The following is a 25,560-nucleotide window of genomic DNA, read 5'->3' on the forward strand; positions in this document are numbered from 1 at the left end:
CGTTTATTTTTTTTTATTGTACATGCCTTATCGAATAATTATGTTACCCTTTTTGTATCAACGAACCGGAAAATAGTAAAAGTTCATGTCGCGGTAATTATGTTGCTAATATTGCATCGACCTGAATAAATACATTTTGGACCTTCGGGCCGGATGGTGTTGTGTATTAAAAAGAATCAATTATTATGTCGATTGCAAGTAATCTTGATTATGAATTGTCTAATGAAAAGTCGTCTCAGCTACGTTAGTACGTCGTCGTGAGCAAATTAAAGCGTCTCTTACGAGGGTGTCCACGTTCGTCGATCGGTTTGTTGAATCGGTTTCTAATGTTGCCGAGGCAGTATCTAGGCTTGCTATGCTCCCGAGAATCATGACCCTGCAGTTCGAAGACGTTCAAGGGTGGATCGAAGAGCTGGATACCAAACACGACGAAGAACATATTGTTACCCGTGACGAATTCGAGTCGCGGTACCACCACATTGCCGGCCAGTTGCCAGTTATCCCGTTGTGTGAAATCATCGTCTACAGTTCAACACGGCAGCGATTCGCTTAACGCGTCGTTACAAAGTACGTCTATATTGTCGCGTACGCGATCGCTTTTACCTGCGTTACCATTAGAATCATTCGACGGCGATTATGCAACATGGTAACGGTTTTTAAATTGTTTTATGTCACGTGTCGGAGGAGGCTCGTCCGTGTCAGAATCGGACAAGTTTCACTATCTTAGATCGTGTTTACGTGGCGCGCCTTTGGATTTAATCGACGCACTGGAAATCAATGACACTTCATACGAGGAAGCGATTCGAGTGCTTAAGGAATGGTACGAGAGAAAAAGATTAATTACGGAGTCCCACGTTAGGTCACTGTTGGATATGCCAAAAATAACGGGTTCAACGTCATTAGAACTTCGGTAGCTTTTATCTAAGTTCACCAAGCACATCGAAGCTCTCCGCTCGCTAAAGCGTCCAGTTCAGCACTGGGACGACTTATTGATCGGTATAATACGTAGTAAATTGGATCTACGTACATTGGAACAATGGGACTTATCAATCAAGGTAACTGATGAAGTGCGGATGCATTCATGGCGTGTTTACGTAGATTTATTTCTAGAAGCGGACTACCATCACATATTTGGTCCGATAATGGTACTAATTTCGTCGGTACTCAACGAATATTGCGTCAATATTATACAGCGCAACGTACTGGTCATACAGTACATGAAGATTTAGCGTCCGAAGGTTTACAATGGATTTTTATACCACCAGGAGCGCCCTATTTCAGCGGTCTACGGGAAGCGGCAGTAAAATCTTGTAAGTACAGTCGCCGGCATTAATCTAAACTTTGAAGAGTTATGTACAATACTTACTCAAATTGAAGCATGCCTCAATTCAAGACCTCTTACTGCCTTATCTCCTGATCCATCCGAGTATCGAGTGTTGACACCCAATCATTTTCTACTTGGAGGGTCTTCAGAACTTTTACCAGAGCCTGACGTGACCGATGTTCCTAGCAATCGTCTTAAGAAGTGGATAATGCTTCAAAAGCTCCAACAAGGGTTCTGGCGAAGATGGCGATGAGTATTTATCCTCACTTCAAGGGCAAACCAAATGGCTGAAGAAATCTGCTAACATCCAAATTGGTACTTTGGCTATCCTCGTAGAAGATAACGTTCCGTCCCTAAACTGGCGAATGGTCCGAATCCAAGCAGTCCACCCAGGTTAGGACGGAGTCGTGCGGGTTGTAACAGTGATAACGGCTAACGGATTCCTGATGAAGAGACCTGTGACTAAATTATGTCCACTACCCGATGACGTCTGATCGGATTGAACACAGTGCTTCAAGGGTGCCGGGATGTCGCGGCAATTATGTGCTGCAATCTACCTTTTGTTTATTATTATTATTATTATTATTATTATGTGTAATTGTATAGGTACGCGATTTTGCATATCAGCTGATTGCTGAATTATTTATAATTATTATGATTTAATCATACTGTTACGGTTAATTTTTGGTGTGGTTAGGTATTATCGTATCGCGTGTGTCGTGTGATATGTTTGTTTTTTTTTGTATTCGTCATTGTATTGGATTTTTATACGTAGTTTTTGTTGTAGTAACATTTTTTTTTTGGTTTTTCATATATGTACTTGTTCGTCGCACGGGACGACAAGATCACTTGTAGTAATTTATTTATATTTATAATTTATAGTGTTCCAAGTGTCAATACAACACCGTTTATGGTTTGTTAATTATTATAGACACATATTTTTATACAGTCCACTAGTTATTATTTTATTAATACGAAAGGTGTCGGTTGCTAATATTGCATCGACCTGAGTAAATACAGTTCATAACACGAGCATAGTGAATAGAGACGAGGTACAAAAGTATAAATGATGACTAAGAACTTTTCACACCTTCAGAACAATTCGTCTTTTTAATGTTTTATTATATTCACTCCAAAAAGGTTTGCCTTTCGGCTTTCTATAGAACGCGTACAGTAAGTTAGACTATAGTTTATTTCTCGTATTCACAGTGTATAACTTTTATAGTATTTTAAAATAAATTAAGCACTAAAGTGCATTACTTAGGTAATTATTTATTTTTTTTTTTTCAGATAAAATCACAAAAAACAACTGTATATCAGTATTTTATGAGTCAGTAAAATTTCATTGTGTACATTTAACAATAATTTCGATAATTTTAAAATACAGTTTGAAAATAGTAATTACATAGCAGACATTTTAAGACAGTTTAAGGTACTTAATTTAGTTTATGCGAACAAACATTCTGGAATATTACAATAAAGTTAATTTAAGCAATGTGAAAAAAATTATGGAGCCTAAATGTAATCATAATCCTAAACTACATATAGTACTCAAACTGTTTAAGCCAAATGTGATTTCAAAATTAAATAAAAAAAGTCTCATGAGTGTATGATACGGAGTTTAGACATTTAGACGTTTACGTGTGCGCACCAAGAAATCTTGTAGAATTTAATTTTAAAGTATTCTAGCTTTTCTTGCAGGACATGAAGTGGGTATGTAATAATAAATAAAAATATATTTTAATCGGTTTCCCAAATTTTAACTTAAGTTTTTATTACCCATAACGAGTTTTTTTAAATTCGCCTATTTTTACCCAAACAAACTGGATGAACAATGATTTTCTTACCCTCGCAAGACACTCGAATCACAGGCTGTATTATTGTTTTCTTGTATGCCTGTGTCTCTTTAATGTGTTCATCCATTGTTCTAAACAAAGCTCGAACGCTTAAAATTTGTGCTCTGGATTTCCATTTGATTTAAATGTCCCGATAACCGAAACCAACTTAGGTGATGATCAATTCAAACAGTTATAAGATCTGGTTTACAAGATGATATCATTATTTCAATCGCTGTCATTATATAATATCTCTTTGGAATGTTTCTTTGAGGGTAATTATTTTTTTCTTGCTTACGTGACCTCGAAAATCGGTAAACTTTATTAAAACTGTTAGAGTCGTTAACATAATTTCGGAACTGTTGTATCGACTATGAATATTGGGTAGGTTCAGATAACTTAGCGGGAAATTATAGTTAGGTTAGGTAGGTTAGTATTATAGTGAATGTGTTTGTGCGTGGGTTTGTGGGTATGAATGAATTCGATGATTTGTGCCCGATCACTTTAAGGTATAAACGTGGTAAGACGCAATGTAATATGTAGGTAGCAATAATACTAATGTTAAAATACGTCTTTCGTCGGGCGAGACAACAACTGATGATCGTGCATCGCTACTATTATTGTATCCACCTACGATTGTGATACACCAGACATGGTGACGATAAAGATGACACTAATGAAAATGAGTGGGATGAATATAATTAAATCAGTTACGACTTTTCACGGATCATACATGAAATGGACCATTGAAAAAAGAGGTTCACATTTAATTGACATGAAGCTACACGACTACGGAATACGTGACGTACCTACCTACTATACATGATGTACTAATCTGGAGGAGTATATTATACGCTGCACAGTTCATCAGTCAACAAGACCGTAATAAAATTCAAATATAAAATATTGTATAACATTAGGTATTATTATTAATATTATTTTTGTTATCAAGTACCTACACGCACCGGGGTGTATGGTTATTTTATTCGTACGCGATGACACATTTTTTATGGTGTCGTGATAATTTTGTTTTACAAACTTTATAATTATTAATAATAATTTTGTACAATAACTTTTATAAAGTAATTTTGACGCAATAATATTTTATTAATATTTTAAGTGTTCAAATATATAATTTATCTCGTTATTTGTGATCTAAATTTGGTAACTTAGATCGCCATTATTTAGGATCAGAGTGGCTTATTTATTTTTATTATAAATGTACTTAGCCTACAAATTCAACATCGTCGGTAAGTCATTATAAAGTTTTTTGAAAATATTAAGAATAAATTTCACTATTCAAAATAGATTTAAATTCATTGGATGTGGATTTTTTTTTACTCTCCCTGGATAAATATTAGTTTTCAAATACAGCAAACAAATTTTTTTGTTTATATGAATGCGTTTCAAGTGTCTATTAAAATTTAGATAAACAAAAATACATAATGCATAATTATTATGACAGTTCATACTTTTTGAGCATATTTTATACAAAAAATGTTTAATATAATAACCAACGATATCGATTTAATGCAGTTATTCGATTACTTTATAGTTTTGGTACAATTTTTATTTCGTAAAATTAATTTTTTCGAACAAATTTGAAAAATACTGATAAATACCTTTATTATTGTAATTATATATCAATTGCTATCATTATTTTATATGTTAGCGTTAGTCACGCACATATAGTATAAAAGTACAGTAGTACACGTTATTAAAATTTCAACGTGTCGTGTTTTTATCCAGTTTTGAGCATTCGTTTACAACCCAAAATATGAACAAAATAGTTTTTTATAACACCCTTGTGTAACTTTTTTTTTTCATTTCCAAGCTTCTTTATTACTTTTAAGTTACAGTACGTCTATGACGTCATTATATGTCAAAAACTAAAAATCCGTAAACGCCCTAAGGAATTATTATTATGAACTTGTTGATGTGATTTAATCATTTAAATAAACTACAACGAAAAAAAAATACCAAATAACAATAAAATGACACAGCACAATCAGTGTAATAATAATGAAAAACATATTTGATGTATTTGAAAAATGAAATAGCATTTAAATAGAAATCTATGGTAAATAATGAATTAACAATTAACCATTATAACACACTGACTAATATAATTATAGTATACGACACGGTGAAAGTTTGGTTTACTCCTAATTTAAACGCTTCAAAGTAAACTCTGGTATTGGGTTTAATGTTATTATAAGGCATGTGCGGTATGTTGTCTCGCCAATAGAAAATACTTAATAAAATTAACACTCATCATTCATTTTAAATTCAAAATATTTCACTCAAAGAAGACACCTCAGATTCAGACACGGATCTGGGCATATAATTAACCAAAAATTAGTAAAAATTTTAAAAAATTGATAGTTAAAAATTTTAAATACTATGTAAACACATGATCAAAATTGTAAATTTATGACATTGTAAAAATACTAGGTGAATTGACACAATAAATTTAATGAATTAAAAAAAAAAATTCAAAATACCTAAAAAATCAAAATACTTAAAAATCAAACATGCTGTGCAAAAACATAAGTTTATAATATTCATTAACAAAAATAAATCTCATCCCCGTGAAAAATATTAACCAAAATCTCGTATTTCAATTGCAGAGAAAATTATTTAATTTTAAATTCACTAAAGAGAAGTACGTAGGCTATATTATTATATTGTTGTATAACCTCATTAACAGTATGTTACCACTACCTGACTACTTAATAATTATGACTATCACAATCTTTTATGTAGTTGTAGATTTTTACCAGTGTAATAATTATAAAATGTTAAACACGAAATTCTTCTATCATAATTTAATTCTGATCGATTTCTGGCATGATAATTTTAGTATACGAGTTTTTATCGTAACTGTATTCTCCTGACACAAGTTGCATATAAAAATATTCTATAATATTAAAAACTAACACTCAACATTCTACTTACGAGAACATGATTTAAGCGATAGTATGAAAATATTCTAATTTTAAAATTAAATGAATAAAATTTATATGATTTTTGTATAGAAAAATGAAAACTACATTATCTTAGTGAAATATAATTATAATATGAATTGCATTTCAATTATTACCAAGTGTTGATTTTTTCAAAATATATAATACATAATTATTACATGTATGTATATATATATATATGAACAAGCGAAATATTTTTCTCTCTACTAAACGGAATTGACTATTTCAATTAGTATTATATTAATATGTTAATCACACGCATATTACTATGTTATTTCTTCAAATACTTATTGAGGTATATGTAAGATTATACCTATCAAAATATCATGGCATAGTGGATTATTGTACAATATGTTAAAATTAACTTAAATTGTAATAAATAACCCAATCATGCATATTTTCAACCTTATGTCATCCAAACTTATATTAACCTCAACCGTGGACTAAAATGAAAATCCGTGTTTTATCAAGAAAACAGTTCGTATTTCCTAATATCAATATTATCGACTATCGTAAGACTTAATAGTAAAACGTTAAGTTTTTTTGTGTTGCAAAAGAGGCTGGGATGCCCAAAAATAATTTTCTAGGAAAATCAACAAAATCAATTAAGGTAGAGTAACAAAACCTTTTACAAAACTTTCTACCGCTCACTGGTTGGTGTAATCGTGTCGTCCTTTTCTAAGTGCTTGTGTAGTGTGGACCACGAGTGCGTACGCACGACTCGTCTCATAAACGAATCTCCGAAGCGATTTCTATGACCAATAATTGTTGGCATTACATTTGTGTGTGTGTGTGTGTGTGTGTGATGTTTTCTGATGAAAATGGGAAAGTGAATCTACTTTTAAAATTCTCAATAGTTTTCAAAAGCACCGGAAGAACAAAAGAAAAATTAAGGAAAAACAGGAATTTTTAAGCAAAATCAATTTATGAGAAAATCAATTTTAAAAATTGGAATATTGGTGTAATTCAAATTACCGTAGACATATTCAGTTTTCAGAGGATATATTATAATATTGACATTAATTTCCAATACTTCAAATCGTTTTATATTATTCATAGACATTTTCAATTTTTCAATTTTTTTTCTATAAATGACTATACAATTTTGTTCGTTTGTTGTATATATAACGAAATTATAAAATATTAAAATAACATACGAAGCAGAAATCTGCAATCAAGCAGAGTCATCATAATTGCTACCACTACATAAGGCGACGTCTGCGGCGGGAACGAGGCTTTTTGTTTTGTTTCGCTTATTGTCGTAGTCAACGAGCAGTATTTTTAAAGTTTCATTTGATTATTTGTTTTTTGATATATTTTATTATATTTAATTCCTTTTTTTTTTAAAACCAAGTGTCACTGTTTTTCTTTACTCCTTTTTTAGAATATTTTATCTTACGAGTGGATACGGAAATGTTGTGATGAATAACACTTTTAAAAACAGGCAGTAAGACACTGTAGTACTTATTTTCTCGTCCAGCACTCGTTATCGTGGTCAGTCGAGAAAGAGTAAAACTTTGTCTAGGTTTAAGATATCTCACCCTCGAACATCCAGTACTCGTTATCGTGGTCAGTTGTTCGGGAGTAAAGTAACCTTAAAGTTGTATAGTGTAAATTATGTTGGACTTCTATTTAATTATCTTTTGCGCAGCACTTGTTATCGTGGTCACCAAAAGAACTTAAATAAAACTCATACAGCAGGTGTCGATAATTTACTTGTTCGAAGGTTAGAGAATTGGAAACCGAAAATATATCTGTTATATACGTCAAGCCTTTGCGTGGCGTATACGACAGTTGGGTAAAAAAGCTTAAACATTTAATTCCAGGAGCCTAATATATTGTTATAATTGTAATTAAAAAACATCAAAAATACATAGTAATCATTTACAGTAATAACTAATGACCTACGTTTAACCTACTGTATAGTAGAGCGACATTCTCTTACCCGATTTTTTCGTTGTTGTGTAAAATGCTCAACAAGAAATATATTTACATTGACAAATTGTATGTGATATGTGTGACAAATTAATTTGAATTTGTTCACTTTTTATTTAATGTTATTAATTTTGGTGTTCAAACAAGTTTTAAAAAAAATTGTTTCTATCTCACTTTCACTCTCGTGTTTTCTTAAACTCACTCATCAATTAGTGGCCAGTAGTTAGTATAGCTTATTATTTATATTATTTCTTCCAAGAAACATTTTAATTGAATCACATTATTTAAAAATTTAAATTTATCTTCTAATTGGCATATAATTCGTAGTAATATGTTTATTAATAATCAAAAACTAGAAAAAAGTTACCCCAAAAAATACGCCAAAATATACCTTTTTTATTTATATATACTTAATTTAGTCAAGTTTAAAGTTAGAAATTATGTTTATACATTTATTTTCAAATTGATTTTAATTATTGCACTTTTAATTTGTTTTATTTAGAGAGGTCATAATATTACATTCAAGTTTTTTCAGTATTTAGTTGATTTCCTTACATTTTATCCGATTATACAAATTATAGTGATGGACTTTCTAACGTATTAAAATTAATATCATAACTAGAAAAATAATGGGTACTCGGATTTTATAATTTAAAATTTTATTTTAATCGAAATTGTAGTAAATTGTCGCTATTTTTAATATACACAAGTTCAAAAGTTAAAATAATTATTTCTATATATTTTTTATTAGGTTTCTTTTTATTCCAAGTTACGGTATCGCAAAAAAAAAATATGAACAATCTTAATATTGAAAAATTTTTGAAATGGGTTCTATATTTAATGTTTTTGTAAATATTCGATGTTATTGTATAATCATGATATTCTAATGATACATAATTAAAAATATTGTATTCGTGAATTGATTCGAAATAATTATTTCCTAATTAAATCCTTGGTTGAGACTAATGTATTTTTTTTATCACCATTCATTATGATTATTATCATTAACATGATATTTACACAAATTATTCATACCTATTGTGATAAATTATTTTAGTAAAATTTATTAAAGTATTAAAGAGAAAATGTTCTTTCATTAATTTTAATTACTTTTATCAAAATGCATACTTATTATCAGTTTTGATTGAACTTTTTAATTCTTCAATATTCTTAATATAGATTATTTACTACTTAAAATATTTTATTAACGGTCACAAAATTATTATTAAAACATTAGTGTTACTTATTAAATAGTTATTTTTTGATAAAAAATATCTAACGACATGCAAAAAAAATAAGAGCTACAGTTTATTTTCAATTTAAAATAAAGTGCACTTTAAATAATTAGTATAACTAAAACAATATTTTGATTATGTTAATATATTAAAATGAAATATTATAAAAAGAAAATTTTTCAATTTCCTATTTCTATTTTATTCTGTATAATTTTTATGAAATATCTTCAAATATTGTCATATCTATTTTAATGAAGGTGGTAAAGTATACACCGATGTGAATACTAAATACGATTTGCACAGTATTAAATTGAAATTTATATCAGACTAACTTTGAAAAAAATAAAATTTTCAACTTTCTTGAATTTTAATAACGTTAAAATAAAAGATATATTGTAGCACATATTTTTCATGATAAATTATCCCTATATCTGACATTTAAACCGTTATCTTATTTAAAATTTTTATAACTATATTCATATATATATTATTTAATTTTATAATTATATTGTGAAATTATAGCTAATACAATATTTATTTCACATATGGATAAGTAAAATAAAATGAATGAGAACGTTTTTCTCATCATAATATAATGACGTTTTTTGCGTCGTTTGTGTTTTAACCATACCGAAAACTAACAAATATGTTACAACTAGATACTAAAATTTGATTCTAGCATGTGCCTCATCATTGAATAAGTCATTCTAATATATTAGTTAAATAGTAATTCGATATTGTATTAACAATAAAACACATAATAGCTGACTGCATAATCTACAACCAAGAACGAGCCGAACATAAGATATCATACAACCTTGACTCCACACTCGGGCCTATTCATGAAAAAAACCTAGACATAATTAATTTTTTAAGAAAAACAAAATTTTTCAATCTTATATAATAAAAAAAAGTGTAATACATATGTAAAAATGTAATAAGTGTAACTAATGGCCTTTGCTGTCAATGTTGCATATGTTCAATAAAAAAAAATTTTAAAAAAATAGTAATTCAAATAGGATTTAAAATTTTACCTAAATCGTTAAAGACAAAAACGATTCTGCGCACATATCGTCGATAAGTCTACATTTCCCAATAAACCGTCCTTAAAGTTGTCGACTCCTTGAAGAAAAATATTACTAAACAAACCTTGGCATATAACATAATACTTTTGTTACCTTAAAATGAAAAACAAGAGAGCAAAAATCAAAAAGTAACAAACAGAAATAACAATTTATTTTTAATTTAGTTTCTGGCATAAAAAAAAAAAAAACAAATATTTTATTGAATAATTTAATCCAAATGAAATTACTGTATTAATTTTATCATTTCAGAAAGTATAATCACATAGTGTTATTAAATATGTAGTATCAATTAATATTGACAAAACATACTATACATAAAAAAATTAATTAAAACTTTTAATAATAATACTTACCTACCTACATACCACGAACACTTCAAATTTTAATTATTGGATCCCTAGTTTAATTTTTCCTATCAATCATATAATATGACTATTCACCGTCGCTAAGTTGTTCCATTATGTTTTATTTAATACCATAATATTATCCTTTGTTCTAAGTGCGTCACGTAATTTATGAACGGAAACCAAAGTTTTTTTTTGTGGTGGAAAAATGGACAGTGGAGGAAAACGCTATCTTGATTTTGGAAGAAAATGGAACCGCCCAAATTTTCCTTCTCATTTTAACAGAATATGAGTTAGGACTATCTATAATCTATTTAACCAAAGGTGTAATTAAAAACATTTTTTATAGTTCTTTTTTTTTTAGTTTCATTATTATGAAAAATATAATTTATCAGAATTTTACAAGTAAGATAATACAAATAAAAAAAAATACAAATACAAATATAAGTACGATATCACGAATTATTATTATTTTTTTTTTTTTTTTAAATATTTGTTCTTATTCAACCTCAAATAATTGTTGACCCGGCTAGTATAGTACCTAAAATAATTCCCAGCCCTTCTCGGATGAAGTTAAAACAATTTTAGATTCGGAACCTCTACTAGGATGCAGCCAGAACAACACAAGGACAGGTATATACGATCAGGAGTTTTAGGCATCAAAGTCAAAACATTCTGGATCGCTGATAGATTAAAGACGCGATTCGGGGCCTGCACGGTCAATATATACATGCCAATCAACTTGACGATCATCATACGACGTGTAAGCAATACTCATAATATTGACTTTTTTAAATTGTGTTAAATTTATGAAACCCTACTTTTATTTATGTATTTTTATAAAAAACATAATTCTCAAGATAATACATATAGGTGTACTATGCTTTTATTCCAGTTATTATAGTAACTATAACATTTTTTTTTACCATACATTCATAACACGCTATTAATCTATTCAACTAAACTGAATGATTAAGTATCAGAAGTGGGTATAATCAGTGCGGGAGTTACCCCTTTCCGCCAAAAGTATACCTTTTCTTTTCTCCCAATTCTCTTTTCCGCCAAATCATAAATTTTTCGATTCCCTCTTCCGGTTTTTGCCACCCATAGGCTGAAAAAATTTACGGTTGCGGTTTATTTTGAACATTTAATAGATATCGGATATTGTTTCACGTCATACTTTGCTCAAATAGTATGTTTTTATATTTTAAGTTTGAAAATAATATTTCAACGTAATTTTCGCGTCATACCATAAAAAAATTTGTTATTTCATTTCGATCTTTTAAATTTTCCGCCCAACCTAAGCGGTAATAAAGCCCTGGGTATAATAGTAGTTAAGATATAACATTATTTATTGCTTAGAATAAACGAAAATATTAATTTTATACACTTTATAAAACAAATACAAACTAAGTATAATCGATAACTGCAGTCTTTTTTTAAATGTTTGCATCTAATATATATAATTTTATGTTTATAAATATAGGTATTATAATATAATAAATGAGATAATTGAGTTTGAAATTAAGATATATAAATTAGTATTTTTGGTTTATTATTTGTTTACCCAAAATTATGATAACATAATAAATAAATATTATTATCACAGTTATACCGTTGTATAACAACGAATACAACCACTGGATATTTTCTAATAAAGTAATATCGTGTTTGGCTATCGTAAATCGTGTATAAATATTTTATACACGCTATAAAGAATATTGTGTTTTTCAATTTATAAACATCAATAATTCTAAATAATTTTTCAATATTTAACAGAATAAATCGTTTAAAATAAATATGACTACTGATAAACACGTGTAAATTAAAATTAAAAAAACTGCAATATCCTAAATACTTATAAAATTATCTAAAATAGTTATCACAAATAAATTATCTATATAAATATCCATTGTTATTTTACTGCAGCTATTTTGTTTTGTTTAAAAAACTTTCCATAAATTATATGGTTATTACTCGTATAAGGGTAGTGGGTACATTATGTTATACACCGTACCTATATCTGATACGTTTAAATTTATTTTGTTTTTTTTTTTAATCATTTGATTATTAAAGCTTAGGTAAGTAATATAATATATAATATATTATGTTGTACCAACATTATACATGACTTTTTCCCCGTTTAATCTGACAGCAGAAGAGGCTCCGTGTGAACAATACTGCTCCTCTGCTGCCATCTTTTATTAATATTTACAATACATTTATAGAGTCACTTACTCAACACATTATACGTACAATCACGGTTTCATCACTTAACAAAATAAAAAATATAAATACAATAATGAATAAATAAATAAAAAACAATTTTGGATAGTCCGTCAGTCTTTTCACCGTCCGCTATCGTGTGCATCTGCATTTGAGGGCTCTGTAAATAGGAGCGGCTGCCAATAAATTGACCTTTCTTTCGGCCCCAGCTATCATATTATATATGATTTAAATAAATTAGATTTAAACATCGTATTTCATTGAATTGCATTGACAAATTATAAATTGTCAATTGATAAACGGCCTTATTTTCCCTGCTATTGTATTTACATTTTTTTTATTTTGATACGGCGCGACTTTCTAATGTGCTGGTCATGAAAAGAATAATCAACAATTATTAGTGGTATTACAGTATATTTATTATATGCAAGAATAAATAATATATTTACGATGGATGGGGACAGTGAGTGTCAAACGGTTGCGTCGACCGGCCAAGCCAAGCGATTTAGCACAGTGATCACTCGTGTCGACTAGCAAGAAATGCTAGTCCTAGATATAAAATTATGACCTATGAGTATGCCGTTCGCTCGGGGATGTTACAAGAGTGTAGCTAAGCCTCTGACCGGCAAAGCGGCTACTGATCGGTAAGAAAAAAACCCATGACTGCAGTACTTCAACAAATGGCCGAAAGGAATGATGGACGATATAGCGGTGGTGATCGTACGGTTGTCGGCTGCACGACGGCTATGTCGTTTCGTCCAACCGGCCTAGTCCTCTGGTTTCTCTTGCGGTCTGGTGACGTTGCGTTTGATGTCCTTCGTGCTCCCCGGTGACTCGGGTTCACAACATTCGTCGACCGGTGGACTGTATCCCCGATGTTCTGATGAAATCACGGACTTCAGAGATGATGTTTTAGTCAGTGGGTCGGTAGTCCGATGTGGAGTCGGTGCGTGTGACCGGATGTTACAAGCCCGCGACAACACTAATAAGGAATTGATTGCCGGTCACAGCTGTCTGCGTCGCTCGTCCGGACGATTAACTTCGCTCATTAAAACTGTTTCGGTAGGTATTCTGTTCTTCGAGTATTTACTGTAGTCTTGAATGTTTGACGATTAAAAGAATACTGATAGTGAAGATCATCCTCATGTTGAAAACGTCCGATGCATTACTATTCTATTCTCCGTACCGACTAGTAAACTATGTATGTACGGTTGTGTGTGGATGTGTTTACTATCGATACGGATTGCTCTGGTATTTGGATAGTTTTTAAGCTAGCTATTATTGAGGGATTGGTCTTATTATTTTTGTTGCTGTCTTCCCTACCCGATGGGATAATTACTGTAGTCGTTCGGTGTCCTTGTGGGTTGTAATGTATCCCCTAATTCGACACTGTGGTGTGTTTTGTGAATGGTGATGAACTCTGATTCGTAATCCTGAAAAGGACTGTTTTCACTATGCGTGGTCACGCCGTTAGAATTTCTAAATGCAAATAAGACACTAATAGCAATATTATTACATATTAGTTTATATGTTTATATGAATATATAAATAAATAACAAATTACTATTGACAATTTGACAATATTGTCTAAAAAAATCCAATTATAATTTGACAAACTTGCGAATCATAAATCGAAGGATTCGTTGGCAGTGTTGGCACTGCATTTCAAAATGGACGACATATTATTTTTCTCAACAAAAACATATAGTTAATCTTTATTAATGGGCATACATTAATTGTAAAAGTGTGACAATATGACACCATATATTATTATATATATTATATTTAATATATGAGCATATAGGTGATGGAAAATAACTGCATGTAAGCAAAGCGTTTTTGTCCTAGCTGCTGATCCCATCACTCGTTGATTACAATAAAAACTGCTTATAATCTCACTGATTAATTATAACACTATATTCGCAACAAATCGATGTGAAATGCATGTTCTAGTCTTAAAATAATTTCCTTTTAGAATTTTTATGTTTATCCTCTCAAAAAGTAGGAATATACCTACATTTTATATACACTGTAGGTAATATAAAGTTAATAATATGTTGAAAATTGAAAGAAAAAATTATTTTATACTCACATGAACGTAAGCCATTCTATTAGTTGTATTTTGATTTTGTAAACGCAATAACTTGTGTTTATTTTTATTTTTCTATATGTACGTTTTATAGTACAAAAAATGATTTAATCTTCATCATTTGTGATACAAAATTTGATCTTATTGGTTTTTTTGTGACCATTTTATTTTCTGTATAACTGACAACAAAAAAGGCTCTGTGTAAAAATACTACTCTTGTGCTGCTCATTGACTCATTGCTTCCTATTTAATTAAAACATCATAATATATAAATATGCATTCCTAAGGATTAAAAGTAATACAATGTATGTCATTTATTTTCCTTGCAAAAATTATAAAAAAAAGTTGAATTTAATTGTGTAACTTTTTTGTGTCCGTCTGAATTTAAAATATAGACCAAATTGAATATTCGTACTCAACATAATGATTATAATATTTTGTTTAAACCAAAAAATATTACAGAATATTATTACATAGGTTATATTACATTCTAATATAATTTAAATTATTGTTCTCAAATATTATACCTACTCAATGATATTTTAAAAATATTTAGACTAAATTTTAATTTTTTTGTAGACATTTAAAATTTTCGATTTTTTTTTAGTTTACATAATATTAAATTAAAAATAAATTACTTGTGTCTGAATCACCGTGGGTATCCAAAATAAAATAAATACAAAACTTAGCTCTCTTTGGAAATAATATATCCAACCTATAATGTATAAAAGTTACCTTTTTAACTTTTTAGAAGATTACAAAAACTCTCATGAAGTGTACGCTTGCGCATCTAAAACACAAGACAGAGTAGAGATATCTATAATACTTACAAGCCTATATAATATACATCATATTAACGACTGAAGCAAAAGAGATTCTTGAGGTGATAAAAACTGTTATAAAGTAAGAACACTAAAAATGTTTAATACTCGGAGTAACTACCTGAGCTTCATCAATAGTATTAAAAACAAAATTCAAACCAGAAGACATAATATCTATAATTTTACAGAACAAATTAAACAAAGCCCATTCAAATAATAATAAAAAATTACTTTCATTTGGATCCCCGGGCACATGGACATCAAGATAAATGAGATAGCTGACCAACAGGCTGAAAATTCTACAAATAATATGACTATTTAACATTCTCGACACCTACTTTCCGACTTTTTTATGATAATATTAGTAAATCTTGTAAATCGCTATGTTGAAATTTATAAGCAAAGATGATTATAGTTTTCGTATCGTATTTTGTTATTATTTTATTTCAAAATGTATTTTGATTTTGTGTCTGTCCGTTCACTTCTTTACGCTGTAGTGTACTTGAAAGTAACATGAATATAATAATTTTAGTACTTTATTATAAATTTATAACATCTTATTAAATATGTCTTAAATTATATTTAAATATAAATACACAGGTCAGTTAATACTCCAATGTGATCATATGGGGTGTAGAATAATACAATATATAATATAATCTACATAGGTTACCTTACACATAAAAACACTCCAAACTATCCACAAAACAACAGACATGCTCTAATGGAAATATTTTCCTATACGTTACACCATCATGTCCGTCATGAATAAAATTACGAGAGCATCATCTTTTTTTGACATTTCGTTCAACCAATTTTTATTGAAAGTATAAAAAGAAAACATATTACAATAATCCTGTTCAAAAGTAGGTAAAACAAAAATAGAGTCTCTTATTAAAACTTCAAGACACGTTGTCCACACCAGAATTTACTACGAATGTCAACGATATCACATATTATACAGGTTGTTATATTATGTTTATTGGTTATTCAAATATCCAGTGATATAATTGTATATCTTTTACCTTCTATATAATTAACCAAACTCACTTGTTAATTTATTTCATCTTCAAACATATTATTACTATCCGTATTTATTTTTTAAATTCAAAATTGAAGTATCCAAATTAAAATAATGCAATTTAAGCATTTATTATATCCTGGTTACTTAATTACTTATCAATAATAATAACATAATATTATATACCTACTAAAGTACTAACACATATAAGCAATGTGCGATCAACCTTAACCTCGTCTACAACAATAAAATGTGTGAAAATAAGCAAATCTCAATAGGTATTTTATTTATTTTGTAATAGATGTATAATACACAATAATACGTCAACACAATGTAACGACAAACGCTAAACAAATTTAATTTAGAAATAATACATTATAGTAATACGACCGAACATCTATCTCAACCTCGAAGAGATGTCATCCTAACCTACGTGGTAGGTATACATCAACAACTTCTTATCGTATTGCACTATACTTATTTCGAGAAAAGTAAGTGAATTAAAACATATTATTCATCTGAAGTTTGTACAATATAATACACATATTAAACACTAATATTATGTAGCACATATAGTAGTATAATCTGACACATATTTTACAAAATAACACAACAAACCACTAAACAACATTTAAATGACACCAGGACGTGAAAACACTAGCGAAAACCCGTGATAGTCCACCATATCGTATTACACACAACATACACTCTTCCGTTTTGAAATTTACATTGCATTATTAAATGTTAGTTATTAGACAAAACTATATTTCGTATAACGTAAATTAACTTACGATAAATCGGTTATCAAGTTTGATTTAGTATAAAAGTTGTGTACACATTTTCATTTAGTTTAAATACCTAAATGTCAAATTAAACTAAGGACAATACTATCGGCGGTGCTCATGCAATAATAAACAGTAAACGAAAACAACCACATGGATGCAAATATCGACACAGATCGCGTACTTATTTGAATTACCAGCTTGTTGGCGTACAAAACCTAGGTTGTAATTTAAACGAATTAAATCATTTATCCATTACTACACTGAATAAAGTATACGCAACTAAATTCCATCATTTTTTGTCGAAAATTGAAGGTAAGTTGTTAGCGCAACATAGTTTTTAATCCATTGACGACCAACATTTACAAGACGTAGAACAAGTAGGCTAATATTGAGTGGTGTGTTTATAAAGTCAGAGTAATATTTTCGTTAAAAAAGTACATATTATTTCGTTCTAAAATTAATTTAAGAACTGAACCGTTGCAAATAGCGTTTTTGTTGTTACAAGTTACAATAGATCATTTGAAATTGTTTTTTAACTGTGATCTACTTTTTAATGATGATATTATGTGTGTCGAAAAGTGGTGAGCAAGTAAATAATAAATTACGTTTGTTTATATATAGACTGTACTCCAAATTTGTGTATATTATATTACTAATAAATAATAATAATAAGAAACTACGGAAACGACACGGGAGATGCGTTGCACACTACAACTGTTGTATGCTTTCCATGGTCAGTTATAAGCCACTGTATAATCTACGTACGTTCACGCGTCGATAGCAAATCGATCATGATAACTGACGATCGTCGCTATAATATTATTGATCATAATAAAATATATTTATTCGAAGTTGCACACCACTCGGTACATAACAATGTGAAAATTAATAAATCTTGTAAATCGTGAAGTTGTTTGTTGAAAATGAAAATGAGTCTTTTAATCTGCGTTTTAGTGTACAACAACGTTGGTAAGTTATCATTGGTTATATTAATTAATATATAATTTATAGTTTATTTTTGTCTTGATCTTCCTATATTTTAATTTTTTATTAATATACTTATATAGTCTATATTCATTCATTCGTTGTTGGTATAGTACTTTGGTGTGCACTTGAATGTAAAACGAATAAAATACCTAATATACCTTTTAACTAAATGTATTGGTTATTGTATTTATTATAAAATATTAAAATATAGAAAGAAAAAATGGATTACACAGAAAAATAAAACAGCTATAATTGAGCTTATGTATGTAACCACACTACAAGGATTTTACCAACTCTATTGATTTCGTTCAAGTAAAAGGTAATAAAACGTGTATAGTAAGTAATAATATTATTATATTTTATAGGTACATATTAGGGTGCTCTCAAAGTTTATCAAAGAGTGGATAAACATATATATTCCCGTTGGTTGCTTAAGTTTTTAAAATAAAAAACTTCGCTTTATATAGTTGGTAAGTTAAATTATTTGGTTGCTCCCATAGTGATTACTTAACCCAAACGTTTGCTTAACACTACTCCGACCTACTAGAAACTTTTTAAGTATAAATAATAATTTATCTTTTCGTCGGAAAAAGAGAAGAGTGCACACACACTCAAGCACATACCTACATACACACGACACACATTTAAACCAAATGCGGAAGTCACACTATACTATGATAATTAATAATGCTTAGAATACACCTAATATTCGCAGTGACTTAGTGCAATATAAATATAAAATATGTTCACATTATATCTAATATAAATAATTACGTTACATAAGACACAGTTAAACTAACGGGCATAGAGCAATTCCATATAACGTCTCAAGCAAACGATACACATCAAAATGTATAGAGACGATGACATAATTCACATTCGTATTATTATAACCATTGAACGAAAACAAAAGTTTCCCACTATCGCCTAGTAAAATCTCTAGACACTTCGTTCGCAACTGCAGTTTGTATACCGTGTTTATTTTGCTAAACAAACGAGAACTCGCATTCAATGGACATATGTATATGATAACAAACGTTGAACATGTGCACATTGTCATTTCCTTAATTTATGACAGTTCACAGAATCAGTTTTAAATTCAATTATCATGGTAATATTATGTCAAGGAAATTCTTAACAGCACAATCACAACACCTACAACTAGAGACTATAGTCTCTATCAAAAACCTCCCAATCTCTCGACTTTTCGTCGCCATTTCTAATTCCAGTATTTTCTACTACAGTAGGTACCTCGGTAGATTTTTATCTGATTAAAATGAGTTTTTGTTTACGCGGTTTATACAATGATGCGTATTTTTGTTTTATATGCAAAATAAAATCGTTTTAACATCCTGACAAATACATACGAAAGTAATAGAGATATAACATATATTTTATTTATCGAAACCGACAAATATGATAAACGTGGTGACGTTGTCAGTAGTTTAACCAATGGTTAACGATTAACTACATTAACGTTATTAGCATCATCGCATTATAGTATTGGAAATTTAATATTAAAGGTTCCTTAATAACCTTATAATACAATCAATAATCGTAATTCTTATTGCATCAAGGACAATTCGTATATTTCTAATCATACAATGTCCTTCCTATTGCTCTTTTAGAGTTGTAAATGAAAATATTATGTTAAACTGTGAGGTTATATTATATTACGTATGCTAAATTAAATTTTATATTCAGAAACCGAATATTTCCACTATAGTTTTGACACATAAAATCGAATATTTAATAAACTTTTTATTAATACTATCATTATTTATAATATTGTTTAATGTTTCGATAAGATGAGTCATCATGATTATTGGCTTCACTACTAACATCAATTAAACTTGAATTGCTTATGAATGAATAACTATTGAATTTCATAGATTAAGTTGATTATAATCATAAATATTTTATAGCCAACTAAGACTATTATCGTAACGGAAAAACAATTAATTACAAAACTGAGGTGTTTACTTGAAATAGGATCTAAATTATGTAAATACAATGATGTCCATGATCATTTATACTATATTTATATAATATATAATAGTTAGATAACTATAATGTAGATAAATGCGATATATTACTCTTGTGTGGTGACTGGTGAATTATCAACTGTTAGTGTAATTATTGTTATTGCATTATAGGATTTATCATTATTTTTTATCTGAAAACCAACCCCACAGAAAAAACTCGTTACACTTCTAACATACGAAAAATCATATTTATTAAACGTGTAATTATAAAAGTCACTCTAAAGCATAGTAGATTCAGAATGTTCCTTCTCGTTCTGCTGGTCACGTTAATGATAACGCATATCATAAAAGAACATAGTCCTGATAATTTTGAAATGTTCAATGAGTTTTAGAACACCAAAAGCCTTGAATCTAATATGTTACCATAAAGATTAGGTTTGGCATAAACCAAACTCGATTATGAAGATTGATAATATATTTACAGCTCTAAAAAGTGACTTAAATTTTCCACAAATCAGAATTTGAAAAATTTCGTTATTAAGGGAAAATAAAGGCAAGTATACTTGATTAGAATCACACTGCACTATTCCATTTATCAATGTTTAAAAATTCTACCATAGCAAAAATAGGTAGTGTTGTGTTTAAAAGTGCGAAAACCCAAAAAATATTTCAAAAAAAATAGTATGAAAATAATCAAATTTTCAATAAATATGAAAAAATATAGAGTGTGATTCACAAAAACCACTCAGATTCCAAAGCTATTTATCATTAGTTTTTTTTAAATATAGGTATTTAATATATAAGTATATATAGTAATGCAATATATGTATAATGCCACTTATATTAAGCGTTCCATCTATCTGATGGCTTCTTCACAACAAACTAGTAAAATCGATTTATGTACATTATATTTCACCACTTTTAACTAGTTGTAAGTCTAAAAAAAGTTTATATAAATATTAGATTTGTTGTATTGTCCCTAAAATTACGTATGAAAATAAATGATATTACCTATTGGCTATTATGTATATTGTATTAATGGTCAATAAAATATTATGTGCATTTAAAATACATTATTTGTTCAATTGCTAAAAGTGCTCTATTTTGATGGTATATTTTAATTTATTGTCTAATTTGAAATTCATGAACTGTTTACATATTATATAGGTAGCATTTATTTGTAGCTCAGCTCAACATAAGTATGCTTGTAATTAATTTACGATTCTAAATAAAACTTTTGGAGAATTTTTATTTAATCTTGTCAATAAAATTAAAAAAAAAAAACAACAACAATAGAATCAACTACAATAGAAATATATATTCAAACAGACACTTTAGAAAAATGAACGTTCGAGTGCACTAACAATTAGAAATTACATCCTTAGTAATAATTAATTGTATCTATAATTGTGTTATAGTACCTATAGCTATAGTGAATACAATTTAGGTTAAAATGACAATAATTTATTGATGAACGTTGTGAATGGTTTTCGATACTAAACTCACGTGTTGGTCAAGTTCAGTCTTGGCTTGTCAATAAGTATAAGTTAATTTAGTAAATTACTTTTATATATAATGTCTTGATAGTAGATTTACTTTGGTTAAGAAGGAGGGCAGTGAAATATTATCATCCAATAAGTAAAACATACAGACATGATCGTCAACAATGCACTTAGATGATGGAGCCTTGTATAAACTCTTCCCCACCAAAAACAAAAATACGTATCAGTTATTGTTACAAAAGTTATATATTTGAATATGGCATGTCGTATACGCGTGCTATATGACATATTTAAATGCTACTATTGAAAACTGTACATTATTAGTATTTTATCGCTTCAAGCTAAATAAAGATAACTAAAAAAGTCATCTCGTCTATTAATAAGTTTATATTAAAATGTATAAAAATGTTTCATACAATGTACCTATCTTAATATTCTACTCAGTGAACTAGGGGATTATATTTTAATATATTTACATTTTCCGTACACGATTTACATATTATTAGAACAGTTTATATTATTATTTATTAATATTATCATCATCACTAAATTATTATTCAATTATATTATTACTACACATGAATTATATTTTATGATAACATACAAAACTCAGTATGAAAATAGTTGGAGGATAATGACCACGTCATTGGATTACATTTTTATAAGATTAATGCGTTTAATATCGCGTAGGTATCAATATAATACTTGTTGGACCACTCACCTGTTGCCGGGCCAAGTGGAAAGCGTGACGATCGGTACGAACGAGAGCACGTACGCTCGCAGACGATGGCAAATTACGAGAATACGGCGAGATCGACAAAAGTATGAACTAAAGGTGGAGGAGCGAATCTAAAATCAACGAACACAGCGCACTAGGTGGAAGGGTAGACTAAATATGTAGAGACGTACCATAAGGATTCGATCGAGGGGATATACGTATTTCCGTTCCGGTGTTCAACCGGTGACTGACTGGCAATTACGATGCGGCATGAACATCACGGTTCAAAGGCTGGCTGGTTGGCTGCCGGGCGGGACTGTCGACTGGCTGGCTGGCTGACGAACCGTTGCGCGCGCCTAATTTTAGAGTACTAACAACAAGTTGACCTGTGGCGCTGTTCGCGGCGGTGAGAGAAAGCCCTTCGACGGATTTTTATATTTCATCCCTTTACTACTCCACACTCTCCGGTTAGACTCCCGTCTCTTCCCAACACCACCTACACCATTACCGTCGACACTCCCCACCCTGCTCCAAACTCACCTACTCTCTGTGGTTCGCCATCACACACACAATGCGTACCGTCGAAGAGCTACACCTACCCTCTCTCTCCACTCTTTTTCCATCATCGTTTACCTGGCCGAGAGAGACATGTTAATCAATATACGATCCTACCATAACCTCCACCCCTATGTCGTCTTACTGCAGTCCCATAACAATCGAAAACTACCTTTATTATTGTTATTATTACCGTTTTTATTTTATTTTCTTACCCCTTCCTGGACAATTTACATTATGAATTGGAATTTACTTGTACAGTAGTAACAGAATATTAAATTTTATGTTTAATTTAAATTTTTAAATATTTAATTTAACCTTTTTATCGTCAAACATAATTATAACACATTTTGTACGTATTTATCACGGTCGTTTTAATTGTAATTTATTATCGTGTGTACAATAATATCCAGAAATGTACGACATTTTGATGCAAAAATGCTTACGGTCGATACTCGATAGTCAATACTGACTTTAATGTATTTAAATTTTAATCTATACTATAGTATTATTTGTAGGTATATATTATAAATATGTAATGTTCACTTAATTTACTCGAAAAGTGAAAATTTACGAAATACGTTTGAAATAATTATCTAATTTCTTACCGACAGATAATAATTACTCTATTAATCAGTCCAATTACCTATGTGCAATTTGTTAAAATATTAAAGCCCCGGAGTGGGAGATGGCGGCACTTGTTCTCCGGACACCGTGAATTTCCCGGAGAAAAATGTCGCCCGATATTCGAGGATCGAACCCGGTCCGGCTGAGCCACAGCCGACGCGTTAGACCGCTCGGCCACCTCGTCCCCCAATACAATAATTTGTTAAAAATTTTAAAATATTGATATCGGTAACATAACGATTATTCATACTTCAGCCCAATATCATCGACGCAATTAATATATATATAACCTTTTTTGGACCTCAATATCGTCCGGCGCAGTTTATGTATTACCTTAATGAATTCCAATTTTTTTTTTCTTTACTTGTGATTTCTGGCACAATTCGCACAATATTACTTATATGTTGGAATAATTTATAAAATAATAAATAATTCCATGTTTTTTTTTCAATTGGATATATATTATTAGTTGAATTTGGATTAAAATAGATATTACGAGTACATTTTGAACATAACATGATTATTTTTACCGAAAATATGTCATTAATTTTAGTATGAACTATGAATACACTTTGAATATAATATAATTATAGTTAAAGTGGTATATATAAAACTGGTCGATCACCTCAGTGATGCCTCTGAGAGGAACAGTTTTCAGGATACCAAACCTATAACTCGGGGTTCGAGGCTACCGCGTTGGCAGTGAACGCCGCCCGGTGAGGGCACACCATAAGCTCGCGACACATGGCCCAAATCTCGGTAAGACCATAGCTGAGGCTTACTACTGACTAATTATTACTGACTTGTGCACTCACACGGTGGTCGCGCACCGGCTCCAGTCGTTGCGCGGTCGACGGCGGATTGGTTTCGAAGTAGTGGTAGCAGAAGATACTGGTTAAAAGACCTTCGCTTGGTCTAGGGGAAGGCTGCCGAGTGAGTATCTCCTTAGCGCACACCCAGCCTACCGGCGGCGTTATATGCAGATGAGATTAGGTTAAGCTGTATATAGGTTGCCCGAGACCAAAAACGGTAAGCAGTGAGGATAGTTCAGTACCCAATCAGGGTGGCGAAGGGCATGTTCACACCTCAGCCTACAGTACGAGCGCGCTCTCTCCCGACTTCGATGTAACGGGGATGCGCCCCGTGATGTGGTCCTTAGACGACGTGCAGCCGACGGACGGCGGATAAGACTGTCGTATGGTGATCGTAAACCTCCGTGGCTCTGACTAGCACACAGTGTTAATGTAAGGTCTGTAGTTGTAGCCGCAAGGCACAAAACCTGGGGATCTTGGTTTCCAAGATAATTTTTGGGATTTGGAAAACGGTCGGGTATATTACATGTATAGTAAGTTTTAAATGTTAAAAGTGTTTACTCGACTTGAGACTTCATATTGCTTAGACTGCATACTATATATACTATTAGGTAATCTCAGTATTTAGTTCAAGAAAGAAGCCTCCAGTTAAACACTTGAGGTTGTTCGCAGTAGAATTTCCACCAT

At 30.1% G+C, this 25,560-nt stretch overlaps 2 protein-coding genes across 6 annotated transcripts in view; one reads left to right on the top strand and one right to left on the bottom strand.

Annotated features, from left to right (window-relative positions):
• bma (SCY1-like protein bma) overlaps positions 1 to 23,197 on the bottom strand; it is a 197,980-nt gene extending 174,783 nt beyond the window's left edge. For 2 of the 5 annotated variants that reach the window (XM_015514803.2, XM_089219699.1), the window contains exon 1: positions 22,883 to 23,197. The gene's annotated coding sequence lies outside the window, so the exon portion shown is untranslated. Of the gene's footprint in view, positions 1 to 15,063; positions 15,304 to 22,882 lie in introns of all 5 variants that reach the window. The other 3 variants (XM_015514804.2, XM_089219701.1, XM_089219700.1) reach the window with 2 other exon arrangements.
• On the top strand, positions 1,082 to 1,577 carry LOC107166223 (uncharacterized). The gene is made up of 2 exons (XM_015514795.2): positions 1,082 to 1,310; positions 1,378 to 1,577. Exons 1-2 carry the CDS (start codon positions 1,082 to 1,084, stop codon positions 1,575 to 1,577), a joined length of 429 nt encoding a protein of 142 aa, XP_015370281.2.
• Positions 23,198 to 25,560: the final 2,363 nt, after the last annotated feature.

This window comes from Diuraphis noxia, unplaced genomic scaffold, assembly GCF_037042655.1.
Source record: "Diuraphis noxia isolate RWA-SAM2 unplaced genomic scaffold, SU_Dnox_SAM2 contig0002, whole genome shotgun sequence".
Taxonomy (NCBI): Eukaryota; Metazoa; Arthropoda; class Insecta; order Hemiptera; family Aphididae; genus Diuraphis; species Diuraphis noxia.